General features: G+C 44.8%; 1 protein-coding gene across 1 annotated transcript in view; it reads left to right on the forward strand.

Annotated features, from left to right (window-relative positions):
• LOC126297843 (probable glutamate receptor) overlaps window positions 1-23,228 on the forward strand; it is a 253,100-nt gene that overhangs the window by 120,570 nt on the left and 109,302 nt on the right. Inside the window, exons 4-5 of the mRNA XM_049989096.1 lie at window positions 5,920-6,216; window positions 22,099-22,187. Of these exons, the coding sequence (XP_049845053.1) occupies window positions 5,920-6,216; window positions 22,099-22,187 (386 nt within the window). The remainder of the gene's footprint in view (window positions 1-5,919; window positions 6,217-22,098; window positions 22,188-23,228) is intronic.

Raw genomic sequence — 23,228 nt, forward strand, 5'->3', positions numbered from 1 at the left:
GGCGAAACAAAGATTGCGCTTTGTTGGCAGAACACTTAGAAGATGCGACAAACCCAATAAATAGACAACCTACATTAAACTTGTCCGTCCTCTGCTGGAATACTGCTGCGCGGTGTGGGATTCTTACCAGGTAGGATTGACGGAGGATATCGAAAAAGTGCAAAGTAGGACAGCTCGTTTCGTGTTATTTCGCAATAGGGGTGAGAGTGTCACTGATATGATACGCGAGTTGGAGTGGCAGTTACTGAAACAAAGGCGGTTTCCTTTGTGGCGAGATCTGTTTACGAAGTTTCAATCACCAACTTTCTCTTCCGAATGCGAAAATATTTTGTTGACACCCACCTACGTAGGGAGAAATGCTCATCATAATAAAATAAGACAAATAAGAGCTCGAACGGAAAGATTTAGGTGTACTTTTTTCCCACGCGCCATTCGAGAGTGTAATGGTAGAAAAGTAGTATGAAAATGGTTCGATGAACCCTCTGCCAGGCATTTAAGTGTGAATTGCAGAGTAACCATGTAGATGTAGAATAGTATGTAAGCGGAGCAAACACGGGCTGCAATTGGGGGAAATCCATTGAGATAAGCGACTTTGACAAAGGGCAGATTCTTATTAAGCAGAGCTTTTGAATGAGTATCTCGAAAACGGCGAAGGTGGTCGATTGTGCACGTGCAACTGTCGCGAGTATCTACAGAAAGAGGCAGAAGAACAGTGAAACTACCACTAGGCGCTAAATCGTTGGATGTCCACGACTCTACACAGAACGTGAGGTTCGAAGGCCTGTCCTCTCTGTAAAGGACAGATGGTGATCTGTGACATCTCTGCCGAAAGAGCACAATGCTGATTGACTCCCAAGTGTTTCGGAGCACACCGTTCATCGTACATAGATGAACACGAAGCACCGCAGTTGACCACCCCTACGTGTTCACATGTTGACCCAACGACATCGTCAGTGACGACTGCAGCGGGCACCGGACCATCGGAACTCGACCCTCGATAATCGAAACGTGTCCGCTCTTCGAGTGAATCACATTTTTGTTACACTAGGTCGCTAGTCGTCTCCATAAAAAACAGTCATCGAGGTGAACGGCGGTTCGAAACGTGCAGTGCGCCGCGGAAGCAGGTTGGTGGGAACAGTATTATGCTACGGGAGACGTTATTCTGCGCTTGGGTGGGACCTGTGATAGTAATCAAAGACACGCTCGCAGGTGCGAACCATTGGCATCCCTTCACTCTGGATGTCTTCCCCGATGTCATCTTTCAGCAGTACAGTTTTCCGTGCCTCTGACAAAGAGACGGCACGACCTTGGGGTCGGGGATTGGTCCGCAATTTTGTGTGGTGAAAGAGGACCCCTACCCCCTCACATGGTTAAAATATTAGGATGCACTACTCGAAAAATCCCGAGAAAAATCGATCATAAGTTTCTTAGGTGCCTTATAAACATAAAATGTTAGTCCATTGTTGCGCCGCCATCTGGCCTACATGGTTAGCGGTCGGACCCTTACGCCAGAGGTTTCCGGTTCCATTCCTCATCCGGCACTTTTTTTTTTTCTTCTGTTGCTTGCAAAATTGCAGCGCATTTCTACAGGAGAATCGTGAAATTAATTCCCGGGAAGATTGTATAAGAATTCATTCTATAATTCACCATCAATTATCGTCACCAATATTCCGAAACATGATTTAATATGCCTGGTTTGCCTCAAAATTGTCAGAAACTCGAAATATTTTCGTAAATGTTAATGGGGAATGTTTTTGTACAGATTTATTGCAAACGCCATGTGATTGTAAAAATTCGCCTTTATATGTTGCGCAAGATGTCGAAAAAATTATTGCTTTGTTTGTTTTTACGATAATTACCACTGCGGTGCTTGTTTATAATTATTATATGTATAAAAATTGAATGTTTCCGAATCGACTTTGTTATTCTGATTAAAAAGGCAATGTTTCTCCTCATATACTTTACAATGAAAAACGGAAAACTCACCGCCATGAATTGTGTTTTTGGAGAAAAAGAAAATAATTTATATTCAGTAATGTAACTAATATGTTAAAGATAATGTAGGTTTTGGAAACTTTCTGAATAAAGAAAATGAAACAGAAGAAAGAAAAAACGCCAGAGGTCTCGTATTCGATTCCTCCTCTGGCACAAGGGTCCGAGCCCTAAACACCGAGGCCAGACGGCGGCTCGGCAATGTACTAACATTTTATACTCATAAGATACCTAAGAAACTTTGGATCGATTTTTCCCAGGATTTTCCGGGTAGTGCGTCCTAATATTTTAACCACGAGAGGTGTTGGGGGTCCTCTTTCACCACACAAAATTGCGGAAAAATTCCCGACCTCACGGTCGTGCCGTCTCCTTGTGAGTCAGAAACGTGCTACATGGTTTGAGGAGCATTATAGGGAACTCACGTTGATGTGCCGGCGACCAAATTCTCCTTATGTAAACCCTATAGAACCCATCTGAGCCGTTATCGGGTGCCATCACCGCATATGCAGGTCAGCGGCTCGTTATTTACGCGAATTAGATGACCTGAGAATCTAATGGCACATACCTCCACAAACCTATCAACGAACGGTCGGATCCCTGATACGCTTCAAAGTCGGGCAAGTAAGTAATTACGCAGGTGGTCATTATTTTTGGCTCATCACTATATACTGCCTTGTAATCAAGTCTGAGCTCATAACGGAATGGTTGCCCTATTTTTATTACGCCCATGTTGTGTAAGTAAGATTGCATGGTGTACAGATTCATTCTTCAAGCGTGAAAACTTCCAGTCGTTTTCTGACACCGTCTGTTGAATTATGTGGACTTCTACCTTTCGTCATTCCGTAACGCCGAGTCTCTTGAGCAACGGTTGGATACTTAAACGTTACGGCCTCACTTTCCAGCTGGCCCTGTCGACAGCGACAGTTAAAAAAACTGCTCTCTCAATGGAAGTGTTTAGATGTTTCAAGCACAGGAGATTCAGATGTAGGCAGCTGTTAATGGCACACTATGTAAGCGTGGAAAACAAGGAAAAAGTAAAGTTCACAGAATTTCGTTGCGGTTCACTAATGAAACGCTTACTAGCGCCGCTTAGTCGAGTCAATGTTTCTTTGATCGGCTCTATAGCAAGAATTTTTCTTCCTTTGTCATTGATGTAAAAGTCTCACAGTATTCGACTTCCGAACAAAATTTAAAGGAACTTTCGTCTCGGGAGTTAGGTGCTATCTCACTATTCATGATGCATGTTATTTGCCGTGCCACGCAGCTGAAGATCGAGTTATCTTTATTTTGTCGCATGGACTGTGCTGCGTATATTACGGCCGCTTAACGGTTTCCTTAAACAGGGAGTTGACTTACTGTAAATTATTTTTCCATCTGCTAACTGCGTGTCACAAATCTGGTTATCCTAAACAGTATAATTATAGAAGGTTTCGTAATCTGTACGATCTTTAGGATCTTTATCACCGTTGTACTCTTCATCACTGATTTATCAAATTTTCTTGTAGGCGTAGCTCACAGGAATGTACTACCACAAAACTGATTATTTTACAGGAAATACCTGTCCGCTCTTGTATTTCTTGCGATTATGATTAGTTACAGTACTCGAAGGAAAATATTGGTAAATTGTAATTATTTATTTATTGTTTACTTAGCTTATGGCATTACGTGCCAATAGAGGTACAGACATAATAGCAACTACAAAGAAAGCATAAAAGAATTAACAATTTTCACAACCAATATAGACATAAAAAGAATTTTATCCCAACGTCAAGGTGTTCAATCCATTGTATCGCCGATGCAGATGCCTCTAGGAAGTCAATCCAGTTTTCCTTACAAGAGCAGAAAGACTGCCGCTGCGAAGATCCTGAATGGATTGTCTCGGTGCGCTAAAGTTATGTTATTTTTCCACATTTATAGTGTGAAGAGACAGAAATAGAATCTCGTGGAACGATTCTATAGATCGACCCAGACTCATTTTAAGTAGAAAATCAGTAGTGTAATTTGCGTCTCAGCCCATTCATTTCAAACAAAATTTCTAGCATCTTGACAAAACTAACAACATTTCTGTTTTTAAAAACCGGCTAGTAAGGGGACATGCAAACGTTATGAGTTGTTCGTGAACATAAGACATTTTGCGGCCATACGTCATGTTATTTGGGTAATTAGGGGATTTTCACGTGGGTCAAGACTAGGAAAGCTCTACGAAGAAGACGGCTGGCCGCCGTCAGTGTCAGCCAGTTTGCCGTGGCATACGGAGCTCCATCGCAGTCTTTAACACTGGTAGCATGCCACGACAGCGTGGACGTGAACCGTATGTGCAGTTGACGGACTTTGAGCGAGGGCGTATAGTGGGCATGCGGGAGGCCGGGTGGACATACCGCCGAATTGCTCAACCCGTGGGGTGTGAGGTCTCCACAGTACATCGATATTGTCGCCAGTGGTCGGCGGAAGGTGCACGTGCCCATCGACCTGGGACCGGACCGCAGCGACGCACGGATGCACGCCAAGACCGTAGGATCCTACGCAGTGCCGTAGGGGACCGCACCGCCACTTCCCAGCAAATTAGGGACACTGTTGCTCCTGGGGTATCGGCGAGGACCATTCGCAACCGTCTCCATGAAGCTGGGCTACGGTCCCGCACACCGTTAGGCCGTCTTCCGTTCACGTCCCAGCATCGTGCAGCCCGCCTCCAGTGGTGTCGCGACAGTCGTGAATGGAGGGACGAATGGAGACGTGTCGTCTTCAGCGATGAGAGTCGCTTCTGCCTTGGTGCCAATGATGGTCGTATGGGTGTTTGGCGCCGTGCAGGTGAGCGCCACAATCAGGACTGCATACGACTGGATGGAGCGTCGTCTCACGCGGTCTGCACGTCCAGCACGAACGCTGGTCCAACTGAGGCGCCAGGTGGAAATGGCATGGCAAGTCGTTCCACAGGACTTCATCCAGCATCTCTACGATCGTCTCCATGGGAGAATAGCAGCCTGCATTGCTGCGAAAGGTGGATATACACTACTAGTGCCGACATTGTGCATGCTCTGTTGCCTGTGTCTATGTGCCTGTGGTTCTGTCAGTGTGATCATGTGATGTATCTGACCCCAGGAATGTGTCAATCAAGTTTCCCCTTCCTGGGACAATGGATTCACGGTGTTCTTACTTCAATTTCCAGGAGTGTATATTGTTAATATTTGCAATCATTTTTTAGTTGCTACTACAAGTGAGAGGAGAAAATGTCATCAGACTTTGGCAAATGATTGTTTATTTTGTTTTAACCAAATATGTTTCACGTATTCATTTTTTTCTCTTACATTCTTTTCGCGTGTCCATTGATTCTTGTACAAGCACTAAATGATAACAGTACAGGTTTCCAATCGATAGCATGTCACAGCTCTTCATTTCACTGCACATAACCATGTGTACAGTGATATGAATAGTGACGAAGGCAGATTATGTGAAATGAAAAGCATACTTGTGACACAATTGGAAACCTATACTGTGTTTATCTAACGCTTACACAAGTACCAATGCACACACAAAAAGAGTAGGAAACATACAAAATCACTGATTATGCCTAACATGAATAGACGAAACAGGTATGGTGAAAAAGAGATAAATATTCACTTACGAAAGACTAATGACATTTGTTTACATATACGTGATAAACGTAATCGGGGGAAATATAATTGATGACTGATAGATTTGGAGACCAACAGAATTACTTTGAGTACTTGTTGCAAAAGACGCATATCGATGTTGCATTCTAATATCTAGGCACCAATGGGAACTTCGTTGTTCCTCTGGTATCAAAAAATTTCTTTCTTGTGTGAAATATACGAAGCGTCGGCTTTCTGTGCTTTCCATAAATTAATGTTTTAGCGCTTTGGAATTCTGGTATGATTGTTGATTTGTTTCCTTTTCTTTCCCTTGCAGCTGGAACAAAGCACGATTTCAAAATCCAAATGGCTGATGATTGCTGAAGAAGGTTTCGATATCAATAACATTCTCGCTGGCGCATTCATCCCTTTTAATACAGAATTTGTATTAGCCATGCGTAACGGAGAAATTTACAATGTTAGTGAAATATATCAAGTTTCTCCAGAATTCTCTTTAACGACAGTGGCCCTTGGTGAATGGGACCCTAAGAGGAATCGCAGCTGGAATATACCGAGCATTTACAGACGTAGAACCGACTTACAGGGCGTTACTTTAAATGTTACAACTTTGGAGGTATGTATAGCCATAAGTTTTCATTGATTTTTGTTAACGCTGTAGTCACTTTTAGCCAAGTAGTTGCTACTAAGTCTGAATTGATGTAGTTTAAGTTAAAGCTTAGGTTTTCATATGCAGTATATTTGGATACTGCCGTAAACAGCTTATTATTGTCGAACATACGAAATTTAGTCTAAGCAGCTTACGAGAACTATTAAAACCCAATTCATTCTAAGACATTGTCCGCCGTGGTCAGTCTGCCGCGGGCAGTGCTGCGAGGCGGTCACGCGCCAGAGCGCTGCGGGCGAGGCGCGCACCGAGTGTTTGTGTTTACTTCGGCCGCTGTAAGTGCCGTTTTCCCTTCTAGACCACCATGGCGCACAACTATCGGAAGAAGACATTACGTTTCAACTTTTGTTCCGACTTCGCCCGACCCAAGGCCCTGGAGGTAGAACGATTTATTCGCGATGAAGTTAAAATACCACCAACGGATCTAATTGGTATGCACTTGTCGATAGTTAGCAGTACCGTCTACGTCAAAATGAACAACGATGTGACGTGCGACAAGGTGCTTCAAGAGGCAAAACGTGGACTGCGCTTCTGTCACTCCGACGGCAAGGTCCGACGACCGTCGATCACGCAGGTCTCGGCACACGGACGATAAGGATCTTCGAACTGCCGTTCGAACTACCTGCAGACGTCGTCATCGAGGCGCTCCGTCCCTATGGCAACGTTCTGGAACATGTTGCCGAACGATGGGTACAATTTCAGACCTATCCCGTTTTAAACGGTGTTAGACAGGTCCGCATCGAGTTGCAGAAACACGTGCCTTCTTATCTACGTATCGGAGGCTGCCGTGCCATTATAATGTACGACGGCCAACCTCGAACCTGTTCCGGTTGCGGGAAAGAAGGTCACCTACGGTCTGAATGCATTCAACGACGTGTCGCGCAGCTCTCATTGTTGGAAGCGTCCGTCACACCCACGATGACCGCCCTACCGGTCACTTACGCAGCGGCTCTTGCCACGTCTAGTTTCGTCCAGTCCGTCGCCCGGTCCTTCCGATCGGCACGTCCCACCGTCCCAGTCTCCTATGGACGGTGTGGACGTCCCACCTGACGACCTTGCCGCCAAACAGGCTCCCGCACCGGACGCTGAGGAGAACAGTACTTATTCACAACACCTGTTTGACAATTTCATTGTACCCACCGACGCCTTCGAACCAGGTCGACGCTCTTCCTTGCCGTCGTCCGACACTGAGGAACACGGGCGCAAACAACGCTCGCCACGTAGGCGCAAACGCCGTCGCCGTTCACCCACGGGCTCTCAAAGCGTCGCCACCCGCGACGACGAAGACGACACCCAACCAGCCGACATATCCACGCAGAGGTCGGCGGACAACTTTCACGATGAACAAGACGTTTCGCAGGACGGGACCACTATGAAGGTCGCCACGCACAATGTAACGATCGGTGCGCCGGTTGAGACGCCTGTCTCCCCGCCGACAACTCCAGATCTCTCTCACCATGACGCAATTCCCATGGACATTGGACGGACCCATGGCACAGGAGCATGGGCCGACGAGATTGAGGAAGATACGCCCCCTCCTCCGGATGAGTTCCCTCCGCCGGACAAGGCTCCCTGTTAACATCAAAAGCAAGGCACTGCAGCTGATGGGACGGGACTTCCTGTCGGTGCCCTCCTCTTCCTTCCCTTGGTGATGGTAGATGCGCGTCCACCACCGCTGAAACAAACTTACCGGTTTGCCACACTGAACATCAACATGATCGGCACTGCACCCAAGCTGCAACTTCTATGTGACATGCTTCGGGCCTCTGACGTCGACGTCGCCCTTCTTCAGGAAGTACGCGTTGCCACACTACCACCAGTCTACGGCTAAGACTCATACACGTCCACATGTGATCAATCAGGGCGTGGAGTGGCTTTCTACATACGCGAAGGAATCCCACTCAAGGACACGACAATCCTTCCTTGTGGAAGGATGGCTGTTACCATCTTCGACACGCGCGTCATCAATATCTACGCTCCGTCTGGCTCCTCGAACCGTCGGCAGCGGTCCACTTTCTTCGGACATGACGTGGCGCCCCTGTTTTCTGGACGCTATGATCGCCTTATCATGGGAGGCGATTTCAACTGTGTCCTCCATCCGCAGGACCAAGTGCCTGGTTATTCGCCATGCCCGGCGCTTCTCACCTTAATCGAAGATTTTCATCAAGTGGACGTTTGGGAGAAAATTCATGGCAATACCCCCGGTTTTACCCATTATACAGCACATTCTGCGAGCAGATTGGACCGGTTTTATGTCTCTGCCCACCTTGGCAATGACGTCGCCCAAGCTGAACGGTGGCCCCTTGCCTTTTCGGACCACTGCGCCGTCATTTGCTCCCTGGCAGAGCCAGTCAGTGTGGCGCAGCACAGGTTACTGGAAGCTTAATACCTCCCTCCTTAATGATCCACACTGCCGACAATGTATTGCCACTACATGGGCGTCTTGCGAAAGACGCCTTCCGCAGTACACATCCACGTTCCACTGGTAGCTCAAATGTGCCAAACCTGCGATCAGAAAGGCCTTCATACAATGTGGCAAGGAAGCAGCAGCATGGCATCGAGACACCACACATTTTCACTACGCCGTCCTCCGTGAGCTCGATGCACTCCCTCCATCACCTGACACCCACAGGGAACGACAACGTACTAAAGCTCGTCTCCTCTCTCTTCAACGTGCACGACTGCATGGTGTCGTGGTGCGTTCCCGACGACAAGACATCCTCCACGACGAAACCCCATCCACAATCCATGCCGCATCCGACCATAGTCGTCGACGTCGACTTTTCGTCCCCAACATCACGACCTCCGATGGTGTTCACCACACAACACAGGCTGCGGTGGTGTCTGCCTTTGCTGAACATTATCGCCAATTTTATGATGATGAACCGATGGCGACGCCCATTCCTGATGATCTCCGTATTTCCCCTGATCGGACCCTCACCGTAGCGGAGTCAACGTCCATGATGTCTGCAATCACCGCAGAAGAGGTGGTAGATGCGATCAACAAAGGGGCCAAGAACAAATCACCCGGACCAGATGGTCTCCCAGTGGAGTTTTACCGGGCGTTCACCACGTTAATGCTTCCTCGCTAGACGGAAATGATTCAGGAACTCTTTACTCCGTCCTTCCCAATTCCACCTGAATTCGTCACTGGCATTCTTCTACCTGTGCGTAAAATGAAGGGAGGGTCTCATGTCTCTGCATATCGCCCCCTTACTCTACTGAATGCAGACTATAAAATCTATGCACGCCTCTTAGCAGCGCGCATGCGCACCGTCTTACCTACGGCCTTTCACCTGAGCAGACTGCACGTGGTTATGGGGCCACCTTACAAACAGCCCTAGGAGAATGCCGTGACCTCATTGCACTGTCGTCGGTTTGTCGCCTTCGTGCAGCACTGGTATCCGTCGATTTCAAGAGTGCCTTTGATCGCGTACGACACCCAATCCTCCTCATGGTGGCGACACGTATGGGGTTCCCATTACTTTTTGTCGATGCCATTCACCGGTCACTACTTCCCGCGGTCTCGAGGATACAAGTCAATGGGAGGCTGGTAGGACCGATTCCTATACGCCGCTCTGTACGTCAAGAATGCCGTATGTCCACTTTATTATATGCCATTGCACTTGAGCCCCTCATCACTGGACTTACCTCTAGACTGCAGGGCCTCACTTTGCGTGACTACACCTTTCACTGTAGGGCTTATGCGGACCATCTCCTCTTTCTCACTTGCTCCTCCACGGAACTCAATGACGCCATCCAATGGATCCACCAGTATGGACGTCTTTCTGGTAGCATTCTTAATGTCCGTAAATCGACTATGATGCACATTGGGCGCGACCTCCCGGCTATGGTGCCGACCCCACTCCCAGTCAGTACCACCCTTCGTTACTTGGGTATCAAATTTACGAGCTCCACATACCGCACAGTGGCCCTGGCTTACCGGCGGCTTTTGCAGTCGATTCGGCACCATGTCCGCGGTCAAGTGCACCGTAACTTAAACCATCTCCAACGTGTGTCCTATGTCAACATGTATGTAGCCCCTAAACTGGTACACGTCGTCCAGATCCTCCCAATGCTGTTACTCCTTGGCCGCCGCATCCAATCAGCCTTTGGATCTTTCGTGTCACCAGGGGCACTTTTCAAAGTCCGCTACAACACTCTAACATTGCCTCCTGCAAAAGATGGCCTCGGACTCGCCACACTCTTTGTCCACACTCTGTTGCGGCACTGGCAGGGGACGGTTCCGTCCTTAACACGCAGTCTCTTAGATATCCTCCGACCAGCTTCTCTCGATCCACCGATCAATGTGGCACCTATTTCTCCATTATTGTACCACGTCGCCAATTGTTTCATAGAACTCAGCTACGTTCGGGCCAATCTTCCAGTCACCCGTCCTCCCCGTACAAAAGATTACCATCGTTTGTTTATGCTGTCCAACCCTTGCGACCCCATGGTGCTGCAGCATCCTGACATTAACTGGCGCACGGTTTAGGGGTGTGTGCATGCACCCTTTTTACCGTCATCTGTGTCTGCACTCTGGTATGTTTTAGTGTATGGAAAATTCCCGACTATTAGTCGACTTTATCGTATAGGACTGGCCACCTCCCCACTCTGCCCTGACTGTCAGCTCGAAGACACCGACGAGCACCGTTTTACGTGCCCCCTGAAACCAAACGTATCGCTTCTCATCCAACGAATCGTGGGCTTTTACTTCCGTGCCCCGCCAACGACGGTAACCCCGGATTTCCTGTTGTTGCCCCAGACATTTCACTACCCTCTTGCTAATCACCATACCCTCATCTGGTTTCGAGGACAGGCTTTAGAATACCTCTTTCAAAGTGGTCCGCATACAGTCCTTGACTTCTGGTACAAAGTAGTGACCGCGCATAGCACCCTCACCCGAAAACCATCTTACCGACAAACTTTTGCCGGTTATCTCCGCAGCGTCTTCCTTAACCCCCCTCAAAGTTGGGGTGTACCATGCCTATCTGTCACATGATGCAACACCCTTATCCACGTTCCCATGCATCGAACAAAATTAAAAAAAAAAGGAAGAAGACAGAATATGTTATATTTTGTTGTATTTAATGTTATTCTAATAATTTGTTTACCTAACACTCATTTGTATATGTTAAACTGGTACCTTGAAGAACTGTTGCTTGTGTATATATACATATGTACTCTCAGTGTGTTAAAAAAAAAAAAGTGGTCAGCGCGACAGACTGTCAATCCAAAGGGCCCGGGTTCGATTCCCGGCTGGAACGGAGATTTTCTCCATTCAGGGACCGGGTGTTGTGTTGTCCTAATCATCATCATTTCATTTCATCCCCATCGACGCGCAAGTCGCCGAAGTGGCGTCAAATCGAAAGACTTGTACCAGGCGAACGGTCTACCCGACGGGAGGCTCTCGTCACACGACATTTCATTTCATTCTAGGACATTAACGTTAGTAGCTTTTCTTTCAGAAGAGAATCTTAAGTTATCCCATTCTTATGTGGTTATAATTAAATTATACATGGAGTTATTAATGTTAGTCTGGAAACCGCTATGTAGAATTCCATCCACTTCTGTACACCTCTCGAGAGATTAGCTACATAGGACATTTGAAGGAGACGCAATTTTGTAGATCTATTGAAAACGCTAGGTTATTTCTGGTTCAACACTTAACAGAGAAGGTAGTTCTCTGGAATACCTGGCACCTATTTTCATATTTATACTGCACTGACAAAATAGACCCGCAGATTTGTAGTGACTCGGACTGTCACGATTTTCTTTAATTGTTTTCTCTAGCTGTAATGTTCTTAGTATTATTCTTGTCAATATTTTTTTGCAGTATTCCCTTTAACACATCAAATTTTTCTTCTCCTTTTTATGCTGTTTTTGTGTGAAAAGATGGCTAAAAACAGGCAGTTAAATCCATTCAGAAGCTCTGCTATAACAGCCATGACAATAAAATATTAACACTTAATGGCCGAGGATGAATATAACAGAACTCAGTAAGCTACGTTATGATTATCACATATCGGTATGTGTTACTGTTTCATTTTCTGCCACTATTTCGTTGTTATTTTTTGAGCATACTGGCGTGTGTGCTTAGGAGGAAAGCTTTGCGTTTTTCTCACTAGGAACGTGTGTTCCCAGTGTGATCTCAGTTCCTGTTTGTAGGCAGGTGGCGGTTAGTAAGTATCATAAGGAGATGCGAGCTTCCCCAGGAATGGGACAGTTTTTGCGGAAGTAGGATCTTGGACTGCTCCGTGCTTTGTAGGTAAAGCCTGCTCCTCAGGGCAGAGGAGGCCGTGCCGCCACCGCCGACCCCAGAGAATAATTGAGCACGATATTTTTGCCTTTTCTCTGAGCACATCAAAGGACGGAATGCGACTACGCCACCAAACCAGTGTGCGAAAGTCAGTTATTTTCGCTCCAAAATTTTGGTGTAGTCAATAAAATGAGTCGCCTTCCAGCACTGCGTATGGCGTGAAGAGGCTGACCAGTCGAGGAGACACTGGACCACAGGAGAACCTACATCGTGTTTGTTACTGTGTGTTTTGTATGCGAAGAGTGGGAAGTTTCTTTTGTGTTCCCCTCTCTTTTTTCTTAAATATGCGATAATCTCATTTGTGACATTGGCAACAAAATGGAGTCACCCCTCCAAGAAGAGTTTTTTTTTGTGAGCAGTTAAGTGTTTTGAACTAAGATTCCGGGTGATTCATCTTCCAGGCGCCATCTGATACGTTGATTGGCGCACGCTGGCTGATATGGGGGACATGTAAGCGTCGCAGTTGTGGTAGTGCGATTCATATTCTGAGCAGTTTCGCTACTTACCTAATTTTGTCACACAGCTTCTGTTACTTAATTGCTCATAATGTGCCGTCTCCTCCTGTCTCGTTACCTATGAATTCGTGAGCTGTTTCAGATGAGGAGATCTCGTTACCTTTTCTCGGTAGAGTCATCCACATAATTTAGTAACTTTCCACAGTGTCAGCGCCATTTTGTAATTTCATTTGATATTTTAGAGAACTTTACTCTGAGTAAATTTTATTTAATATTATGTCAGTCATTATGACTTAACTTGGATTTCAAGATCCTTTACTGCCCAACTTTCTGATGGGCAGGTGACGCATAAGCAATAAATGTAATCTATTGTACCGATGGGCTGCTGATCACATTGTGACGCTGTTTTCGTTGTGCATAGAGACAAAACTCAACAATCAGTTTGTTAAAAATTCAGGGAAGGGGACAAGCATTACAATCGCTCATCTTGTATGCTTATAGATTTGTTTATTGACCACACAGTGTAGCTTCGATATCCCCTTGGTCTATAATTGACCGCAACTTTCAAAGTGCGGATAGAAAAGGCGCAGAAACCAATGTTCTGCAGGAACTATGCCGTTTTCACAATTCAGACAATACTGACATTCACAAACTAATGTTTAAAAATTCCTATAACTTACTTTATATGCGACAGGGGTGAAATATCTCGCAGTACTGAACAGAAGATTTTCCGCTCTCAGAATCCTTGAAAACTGTACTGCACACAATCACATTGACATTGACAAAGTATTTTTAAAAACTTCTATGACTTATGTTATTCGTGACAGACGTGAAATTTCGCGCAGCACTAATCAGACGATTTTGTGCTAGCGGAATCATTGGACGTTGTACTGCGCACAACCCGATTAGCGAGGTATTCATATTGATATTCAGATTCAGAAGGATGTAGGTTGCAGTAAGTCCTGGGAGATGAAGAAGCTTGCACAGGATAGAGTAGCATGGAGAGCTGCATTAAACTAGTCTCAGGACTGAAGACCACACAACAACAACATATTGATATAAACATGTTGCGAAAAGAACTGAAGATAAGAGATTGTATGTAACTCAGTTTCAATCGGTTTCAAGCGTATTTCTTCACGGAATATGTGGCAATGAAAGGAGAAAATCACTGGAGAGATGTGTGCTCCAATATTATGCAGTGGGTAACCTGTATTAGTGGTAGCTGCCATGATGAATAAAATAGATCTCCTATAGCTTTAGCGCAAGCATGAGCAAACTTTGGTAACCCGCGGGCTTGATTTACGTGCTTACATAAACTGACGAACCTCCTCGTCACCTCACGCGACAATAGCGCTCCTAGCGCATAAAGGCAAAGCTATAGCGCCAGTGACGTTAATGTTTATAGCGGAAATCACCAATAGCGACCCTTTCCCATCATGCCACGGCTACAAATTGTGCCTCAAAATACACGTGTTTAAGAGTACATTCGTTTCTCGTTCAGCCCATCTTCAGATGCTTACGTTTACTAACGTGTCGTTCAAATGTGTGTGAATTCCTAAGGGACCAAACTGCTGAGGTCAACGGTCCCTAGACTTACACAACTTAAACTAACTTATGCTAAGCAAAACACACACACTCATGCCGGAGGGAGGACTCGAACCTTCGGCGGGAGAGGCCACGCAATCCGCAGCATGGCGCCTCAATTCGCGCGGCCACTCATCGCGGCTAACATGTCATGAAGACTGTTTCTTTACTTAAGATGTTTTAGAAAACCTGTGCTAAAAACTGACGTTACAAAATTCTACAACGTCGTTAGTAAGGAAACAATGTTCACGACACGTAAATAAATGTAAACATCTGAAGATGGGGCGTCAGACATCATGAGATGTATCATGGAAAAATAAATGAAATTAAAATTAACTAATATTTACTATCAAAATCAGACTTGATCACAATTTATTTATTACCGTGACCGGTTCCGACCACTACATCTACTTCTACATTTATACTCCGCAAGCCACCCAACGGTGTGTGGCGGAGGGCACTTTACATGCCACTGTCATTTCCTCCCTTTTCTGTTCCAGTCGCGGGTGGTCCGCGGGAAGAACGACTGACGGAAAGCCTCCGTGCGCGCTCGAATCCCTCTAATTTTACATTCGTGTTCTCCTCGGGATGTATATGTAGGGGGAAGCAATATATTCGATATCTCATTCAGAAACGCACCCTCTCGAAACGTGCACAGCAAGCTACACCGCGATGCAGAGCGCCTATCTCGCAGAGTCTGACACTTGGGTTTGCTAAACATCTCCGTAACGCTATCACGCTTACCAAATAACCCTGTGGCGAAACGCGCCGCTCTTATTTGGATCTTCTCTATCTCCTCTGTCAACCCGATATGGTACGGATCCCACACTGATGAGCAATACTGAAGTATAGATCGAACGAGTGTTTTGTTAGCCACCTCCTTTGTTGATGGACTACATTTTCTAAGGACTCTCCCAAATAATCTCAACCTGGTACCCGCCTTACCAATAATTAATTTTATATGATCATTCCACTTTAAATCGTTCCGCACGCATACTCCCAGATATTTTACAGAAGTAACTGCTACCAGTGTTTGTTCCGCTTTCATATAATCATATAATAAAGGATCCTTTTTTCTAGGTATTCGCAAAACATTACATTTGTGTATGTTAAGGAGGAGGAGGAGGAGGAGGAGGAAGTTAGTGTTTAACGTCCCGTCGACAACGAGGTCATTAGAGACGGAGTGCAAGCTCGGGTGAGGGAAGGATGGGGAAGGAAATCGGCCGTGCCCTTTCAAAGGAACCATCTATGTTAAGGGTCAGTTGCCATTCTCTGCACCAAGTGCCTATTTACTGCTGACCTTTCTGCATTTCGTTACAATTTTCTGTTGCTGCAACTTCTCTGTATACTACAGCATCATCCGCGAAAAGCCGCATGGAACTTCCGACACTATCTAATAGGTCACTAGTGGTAGTGATTTACCACCAGAAGAAGGTCCTTACTCATTGGTCTGAAGATGACCACGGCAGTGGTCGAAACTGGTCACCGTAATAAATAAATTGTGATCAAGACTGTTTTTGATAGTAAGTATTTGTAACACATTGATCACTTTGTACTCCCACAATGTATTCAAAAGTAATTAAAATTAACTAATTGCAGATTAACTTCAGTTTCAACCTTCGCAGTATTCTAATACAGCGATAAGCCAAAACATTACGACCACTGTCCACCTCGACATAGGCTGTCTCCTGGTTGCGTCGAGGGCACGTGACACAGTAACGAAAGCACGTAAGCGGAGCAGATATGGGCGGCGGAACACTCTAGGGAAGATATGGGCTGAAATAGGGAAATCCATTGAGATAAGCGACTTTGACAAAGGACCGATTATTATTACGCAGTGCCCTTCGATGAATATCTCGAAAACGGCGAAGCTGGTCGAATGTTCACGTTCTACTGTCGCGACCATCTACGGAAAGAGGGAGGACAGTGAAACTACCACCAGGTGCTAAACGACTGGACGTCCACGACTCTTCATAGAACGTGGGGTCCGGAGGCTTTTCTGCTTGGTAAAGTAGGATAGATGGTGATCTGTGGCATATCTGCCGAAACAGGATAATGCTGGTGCAAGCACAATGTTTTGGAGCACACCGTTCATTCTACATTGTTGAACATCGAGATCTGAAGCAAACCATACCTACGTGTTCACATGTTGACCCAGCAACATCGTCAGTTGCGACTGCAGTGGGCACGAGACCATCGGGATTCGACTGTCAATCAATTGAAATGTGTCGGCCTTTCGGAGGAATCACATTTGTGCAACACTCGGTCGCTGGTTGTCTCCACAAACACCGTCTCATCGATGTGAATGGATGCAGCGCGCCACGGACACAGGCTGGTGGGAACAGAATTATGCTGTGGGAGACATACTCCTGCGCTTGCATGGGACCTGTGGTAGTAACGGAAACCACGGTCACAGCTGCGAACTACCTGCATACAATCATGCTTAATGTCTTCCCCGACGGCGATGTCATCTTTCAGCAGTATAGCTGTCCGTGTCTCGGAGTCAATACCGTACTACAGTGGTTTGAGGATCGTTATAGTGAACTCATGTTGATGTCTCGGTGACCGAATTCGCCTGACGAAACCCTATGGAATCCATCAGGGTCGCTATCGGGAGCCATCACCACGTACGAAGATCAGCGCCCTTTATTTACGCTGATAACATGACCTGTGCGTAGACATCTAATGCCACCTACCAGCATATTTTCTAATCTCTAATACGCAGAATCAATGCTGCGTTTCGTGCCAACGACGGACAAACAAGCTATTTAGGAGGTGGTCATAATGTTTTGGCTCATCAGTGTATGTCCTCAACGCACAAGAATTATTTAATAACGTTAATACGTAAATACCCGAACATGAGTCCGGGCGGAACCCACAGCGAGCACCTCGGTTTCTCCCCCACGAAATGTTTCCGGAGCCCGGACTGAACCAATCGCTGGCCGTATCCGGCTCGCGGGCCACCAGTTGCCCACCCGTGCTTTAGCAGATGGAATAGTCAGGCGTCTTACGTCACTGTGATGTCTTCGATTTTTTCCAGTGGTCTTGTGTGCACAAGATGGACAAGACATGAGTTTCCAGCGCATTTGACAGCAGGAAAGTCATCTGAGACGGACATACAGTGCACTCAGGCACTAAAGTCGTGTATGAGCTGGGCTTTGCACAGACCACCATGACAAGAGTTTTACAATGCATACCTCGATTCAGGCAGAACGCAGATAAAAGTGCTGCGCCCACAAACTTTGGACGATAGGTGGCGCCGTCGAGTAGCTTGGGTTGTAACAGCAAGTGGTTGAGGCTCAGTGCAGCAGATTACGTCCAAGATCATTGATGGACGAAAACAAATAAATAGTCATGTCAGGAACAAGGTCAGTGAAGCAGACATTCTGACTTTTGAAGGCCATATCGCTTACGACAAGGTACGAGTTTATTGACAAAATCACGAGGCAATCGATCATTCCTGTCACAAGTATGTAATTCATGGGATAACCTAGAATCCATGAGTGGAAATAGAATCCTTAGTTGGTCTCTTAGGGCTTTCACAGCGTTTGTTCACGTGGAGCTCCACGCAGGCGGGATGCATTATAAGCACCACAATTTACCGCTACATCTCTTTCGAGCTATGCTAGAATGGTCCAATGAATATTCCACATAAATGTGCTATCCTGCACCCCAAAATGACTTACCCGTCACCCTATCAAGAACACCTGCAAGTCTGCTGAACAGTATGTGCACGTCTACGACCTTGCGCCGATCAGTCTGCGTGACTTGTGGGTGAGTGATGAATTGTTGTGTGTTAACATGACTCCCTGTTGCCTCCACTGCTTTGTTGATCACATACCACGACAAGCATAGAAGCAGAAAAATGGCAGTTTGTAGCGGAACTGGACTCGGGCCATGACCCCTGCCACGTGTAGTGAAATACCAACTGCGTTATCCCGGTTCGCCTCGCAGCCCAGCTCGAAGCTTCAGCTTCCCTGTAGTTCCTTACCATTACTTACAAAGTCACAGTCGTATTTGCACAATTCTGAGGGACAATTCCCCACAAAAAATTAACCACAGTGACAGAGACCCCCCAGCCCCCATGAACCATGGACCCTGCCGTTGGTGGGGAGGCTTGCGTGCCTCAGCGATACAGATAGCCGTACCGTAGGTGCAACCACAAAGGAGGGGTATCTGTTGAGAGGTCAGACAAACGTGTGGTTCCCGAAGAGGGGCAGCAGCCTTTTCAGTAGTTGCACGGGCAACAGTCTAGATGATTGACTGATCTGGCCTTGTAACACTAACCAAACCGGTCTTGCTGTGCTGGCACTGCTATCAACTGAAAGCAAGGAGAAACTACAGCCGTAATTTTTCCCTAGGGCATGCAGCTTTACTGTATGGTTAAATGATGATGGCGTCCTCCTGGGTAAAATATTACGGTGGTAAAATAGTCCCCCATTCGGATCTCCGGGCGGGGACTACTCAGGAGGGCATTGTTATAAGGAGAAAGAAAACTGGCGTTCTACGGATCGGAGTGTGGAATGTCAGATCCCTTAATCGGGCAGGTACGTTAGAAAATTTAAAAAGGGAAATGGATAGGTTAAAGTTAGTCATAGCCGGAATTAGTGAAGTTCGGTGGCAGGAGGAACAAGACTTCTGGTCAGGTGAGTACAGGATTATAAATACAAAATCAAATAGGGGTAATGCAGGAGTAGGTTTAATAATGAATAGGAAAATAGGAATGCCGGTAAGCTTCTACAAACAGCACAGTGAACGCATTATTGTGGCCAAAATAGATACGAAGCCCACGCCTACCACAGTAGTACAAGTTTATATGCCAACTAGCTCTGCAAACGACGAGGAGATTGATGAAATGTATGATGACATAAAAGAAATTATTCAGATAGTGAAGGGAGACGAAAATTTAATAGTCATGGGTGACTGGAACTCGATAGTAGGAAAAGGAAGAGAAGGAAACGTACTAGATGCAAAATGCTAACACGAATTCTTTACAGACGAATGGAAAAACTGGTAGAAGCCGATCTCGGGGAAGATCAGTTTGGATTCCGTTTTGCTATTTGAGGAGCAAAATAACTGATGGCGGTCGAAGTAGAGAGGATATAAAGTGTAGACTGGCGATGGAAAGGAACACGTGAGGCAATACTGACCCTACGACTTATCTTAGAAAATAGATTAAGGAAAGGCAAACCTACGTTTCTAGCATTTGTAGACTTAGAGAAAGCTTGTGACAGCGTTGACTGTAATACTCTCTTTCAAATTCTGAAGGTGGCAGGGGTAAAATACAGGGAGCGAAATACTGTTTACAATTTGTGCACAAACCAGATGGCAGTTATAAGAGCCAAGGGGCATGAAAGGGAAGCAGTGGTTTGGAAGGGAGTGAGACAGGGTTGTAGCCTATCCCCAATGTTATTCAATCCATACATTGAACAAGCAGTGAAGGAAACAAAAGAAAAAATTGGAGTAGGAATTAAAATCCATGGAGAAGAAATAAAAGCATTGAGGATCACCGATGACATTGCAATTATGTCAGGGACAGCAAAGGAGCTGAAAGAGCAGCTGAACTGAGTGGACAGTGTCTTGAAAGGAGTGTATAAGATGGACATAAACAAAAGCAAAAACGAGGATAATGGAATGTAGTCGAATTAAATCGGGCGATACTGCGGGAATTACATTAGGAAATGAGACGCTTAAAGCATTAAATGAGTTTTACTATTTGGGGAGCAAAATAACTCATGACGGTCGAAGTAGAGAGGATATAAAGTGTAGACTGGCCATTGCTAGGAAAGCGTTTCTGAAGAAGAGAAATTTGTTAACATTGAGGATAGATTTAAGTGTCAGGAAGTCGTTTCTGAAAGTATTTGTATAGAGTGTAGCCATGTATGGAAGTGAAACATGGACGATAAATAGTTTGCAGAAGAAGAGAATAGAAGCTTTCGAAATGTGGTGCTGCAGAAGAATGCTGAATATTAGATGGGTAGATCACATAACTAATGAGAAGGTATTGAATAGTATTGGAGAGAAGAGAAATTTGTGACACAACTTGACCAGAAGAAGGGATGGGTTGGTAGGGCATATTCTGAGGCGTCAAGGGATCACCAATTGAGTATTGGAGGGCAGCGTGGAGAGTAAAAATCGTAGAGGGAGACCAAGAGATGAATACACTAAACAGATTCAGAAGGATGTGGGTGGCAGTATGCACTGGGAGATGAAGAAGCTTGCACAGGATAGAGTAGCATGGAGAGCTGCAACAAACCAGTGTCTGGACTGAAGACCATAACAGCAACAACAACAGTGGCAGAGACGCTAAGGTGTAATTTATTGTAACTCCATAACAGAATTCGAGACCAAACTCCATGGTGCGTTGTTGCAGACGAGATTGTTTTATGCAGCACCAGGAAAGTTGGTGTGGAGTGCAAACTGTAAGACTGGAGGCGAGCACTGGAGGACAGAAGGCTTAAAATCAGCGGAAGGTAAAAGCAGTATTTATGCATGGGGAACGTGTGAGGTGTTTCAGTCGCAATGGATGGGGGAACCTAAAGAGGGTAGATCACGTCAAATACCTGGTATCAGCTGTGACAAGTACAAGAAATCTGAATTCTGAGATAGATCGCAGAAGGAATTCCGGATGGAGGAATTGGGAAAGGATGTCCAGAATCCTCTATGACAAAAATTTAAATATCAAAGTCAAGGGGAAAGCATATAAGGCACTCATAAGGCTAGTATTATTGTATAGAGCTAAGACATGGACAACAACTAAGAACCGGCACAGCAGGCTAGATGTAGCTGAGATTAAGATGTTTAGGTGGATGTATGGAGTCACCTGTATGGACAGAATCTTAAATGGAAAATTATGGAGTACTGTAAAAATGTTAAAGTGTCCAAGAAATTGCAATGGTGTGTAGATGTCATGAGAGCAGACCAAACAGACGAGTGGTGTTTTAAGGCTATGGGGATAAGCATGCGACGAACTGAATCTCGGAGTCGATGTATGGGGCGTTATCCGAAAGTGCAGGGCAGGAATCTGAGGTCTAATACTGATCCGGCGCCCTGTTATAGCTTGTAAGAAGTGTTCATCAGAATAAAAATTGTGAATTCTGAGGTTTTTTTTTTTTTAGAGTCCTGGCAGAGAGGAATCAGACTATTTTAGCCCGCAGCATTCGATGAAGACGACGAGGACTGTCGTCGAAATATTCTGCACAAAAATTGAATAGTCACCGTATCTGGACACCAGAAACCAGGCAGAGTGTGAAAGTTTCTGAGCTGGTCTGTAGTTTACAAAAACTACAGGGAATGAGTTGCAAAATTATTTCTTCATGAAAAACTCTTTCATTTTAATTCACATAATACTTTATAAATGTTTAATGTGTTCGTCTTTAATTAATTTCTAGGTTTTAACAAAATTTCTGCAGCTTTTCTAAATTAAAGAAACAAACTGTTAATCTCAGTCTTTTTGTTCGTGTCTTTCTCTAGTATTCTCCAATGTTAAAGCTGAACGAGAATAGCATTGGCGGTTTCTTTGGCATTGTTTGGACCCAGCTCGAGAAAACACTAAATTTCAAGTGAGTACGTAATTGTATTTACTTAAAGTTGTCAGTATCTTTACTTTAGACTCCTTTCCATTGACTATATATATATATATATATATATATATATATATATATATATATATATATATATATATATATATATATATATATATATATCAACATTTCGTTTTTCACGTTATTAACTCCTAGATAGTTGTTGGTTTCATATTGCTGAAGATCATACTATAATCAAACAGAACATTTGGAGTAATGTCAAAAACACGGTAGACTACCATACAGATTAATAGCAACTTGAAACTATTTTAAGAATATTCAAGAACGCTTCCTTTTATACCCGTTTTTCTGATGGTAGATTTATTAACCCAAATAGCTCCTCATTTGTCCGTAAATTATATATTTCGCACTCAAATTAAAATAAAAGTTTAAGGTGGAAAATAATGTACCATAATCGAATATATAATTTATATATATTTCCCGACGTATGTCTTCGAGAAGACCATTTGAGAAAAATCGCAGTATTGAAAAATATTCATATACCCATGAACACGAGTACGTGTCTTATATAGAAAATATTTCGCAGTAGTTATTTATTGTTATAGTCAGTTTAAGGATGTAATGAGACCAATTTGTTGTAGTATCTGTATCATTAGCGAGAATCAAATAAGTATAAAATTGTAGATTTCTTAAAAAAATAATATTACTGCGTCTAAGCAGCCCTCGTTGCTTCATAGAAGCTTTTACAGGCAATTGATTCCCGTAGGTTATTTTAAATGTTTACTTTTTCTCCTAAGAACTACTAGAATTAGTTCACGTTGTTTTTACCACAGGTATCTAAAAATACAAAACTAATACGCTTTCCCTTCCATTTGTTTCCTTCATTTTGTTATTATAACAGGCATCTAAAAATACAAAACTAATATGCTTTCCCTTCCATTTGTTTCCTAAATAGAGCTTGATGAGAGAAGTAACTGCCCACCATGTCTTCTTAATACAGAGGCTACAATGTTAGCACCTAGATAAGAAAAAGCAGGTGTAGTGATGTTATGCTCAATT

Source organism: Schistocerca gregaria, chromosome X (genome assembly GCF_023897955.1).
Source record: "Schistocerca gregaria isolate iqSchGreg1 chromosome X, iqSchGreg1.2, whole genome shotgun sequence".
NCBI classification, from domain to species: Eukaryota; Metazoa; Arthropoda; class Insecta; order Orthoptera; family Acrididae; genus Schistocerca; species Schistocerca gregaria.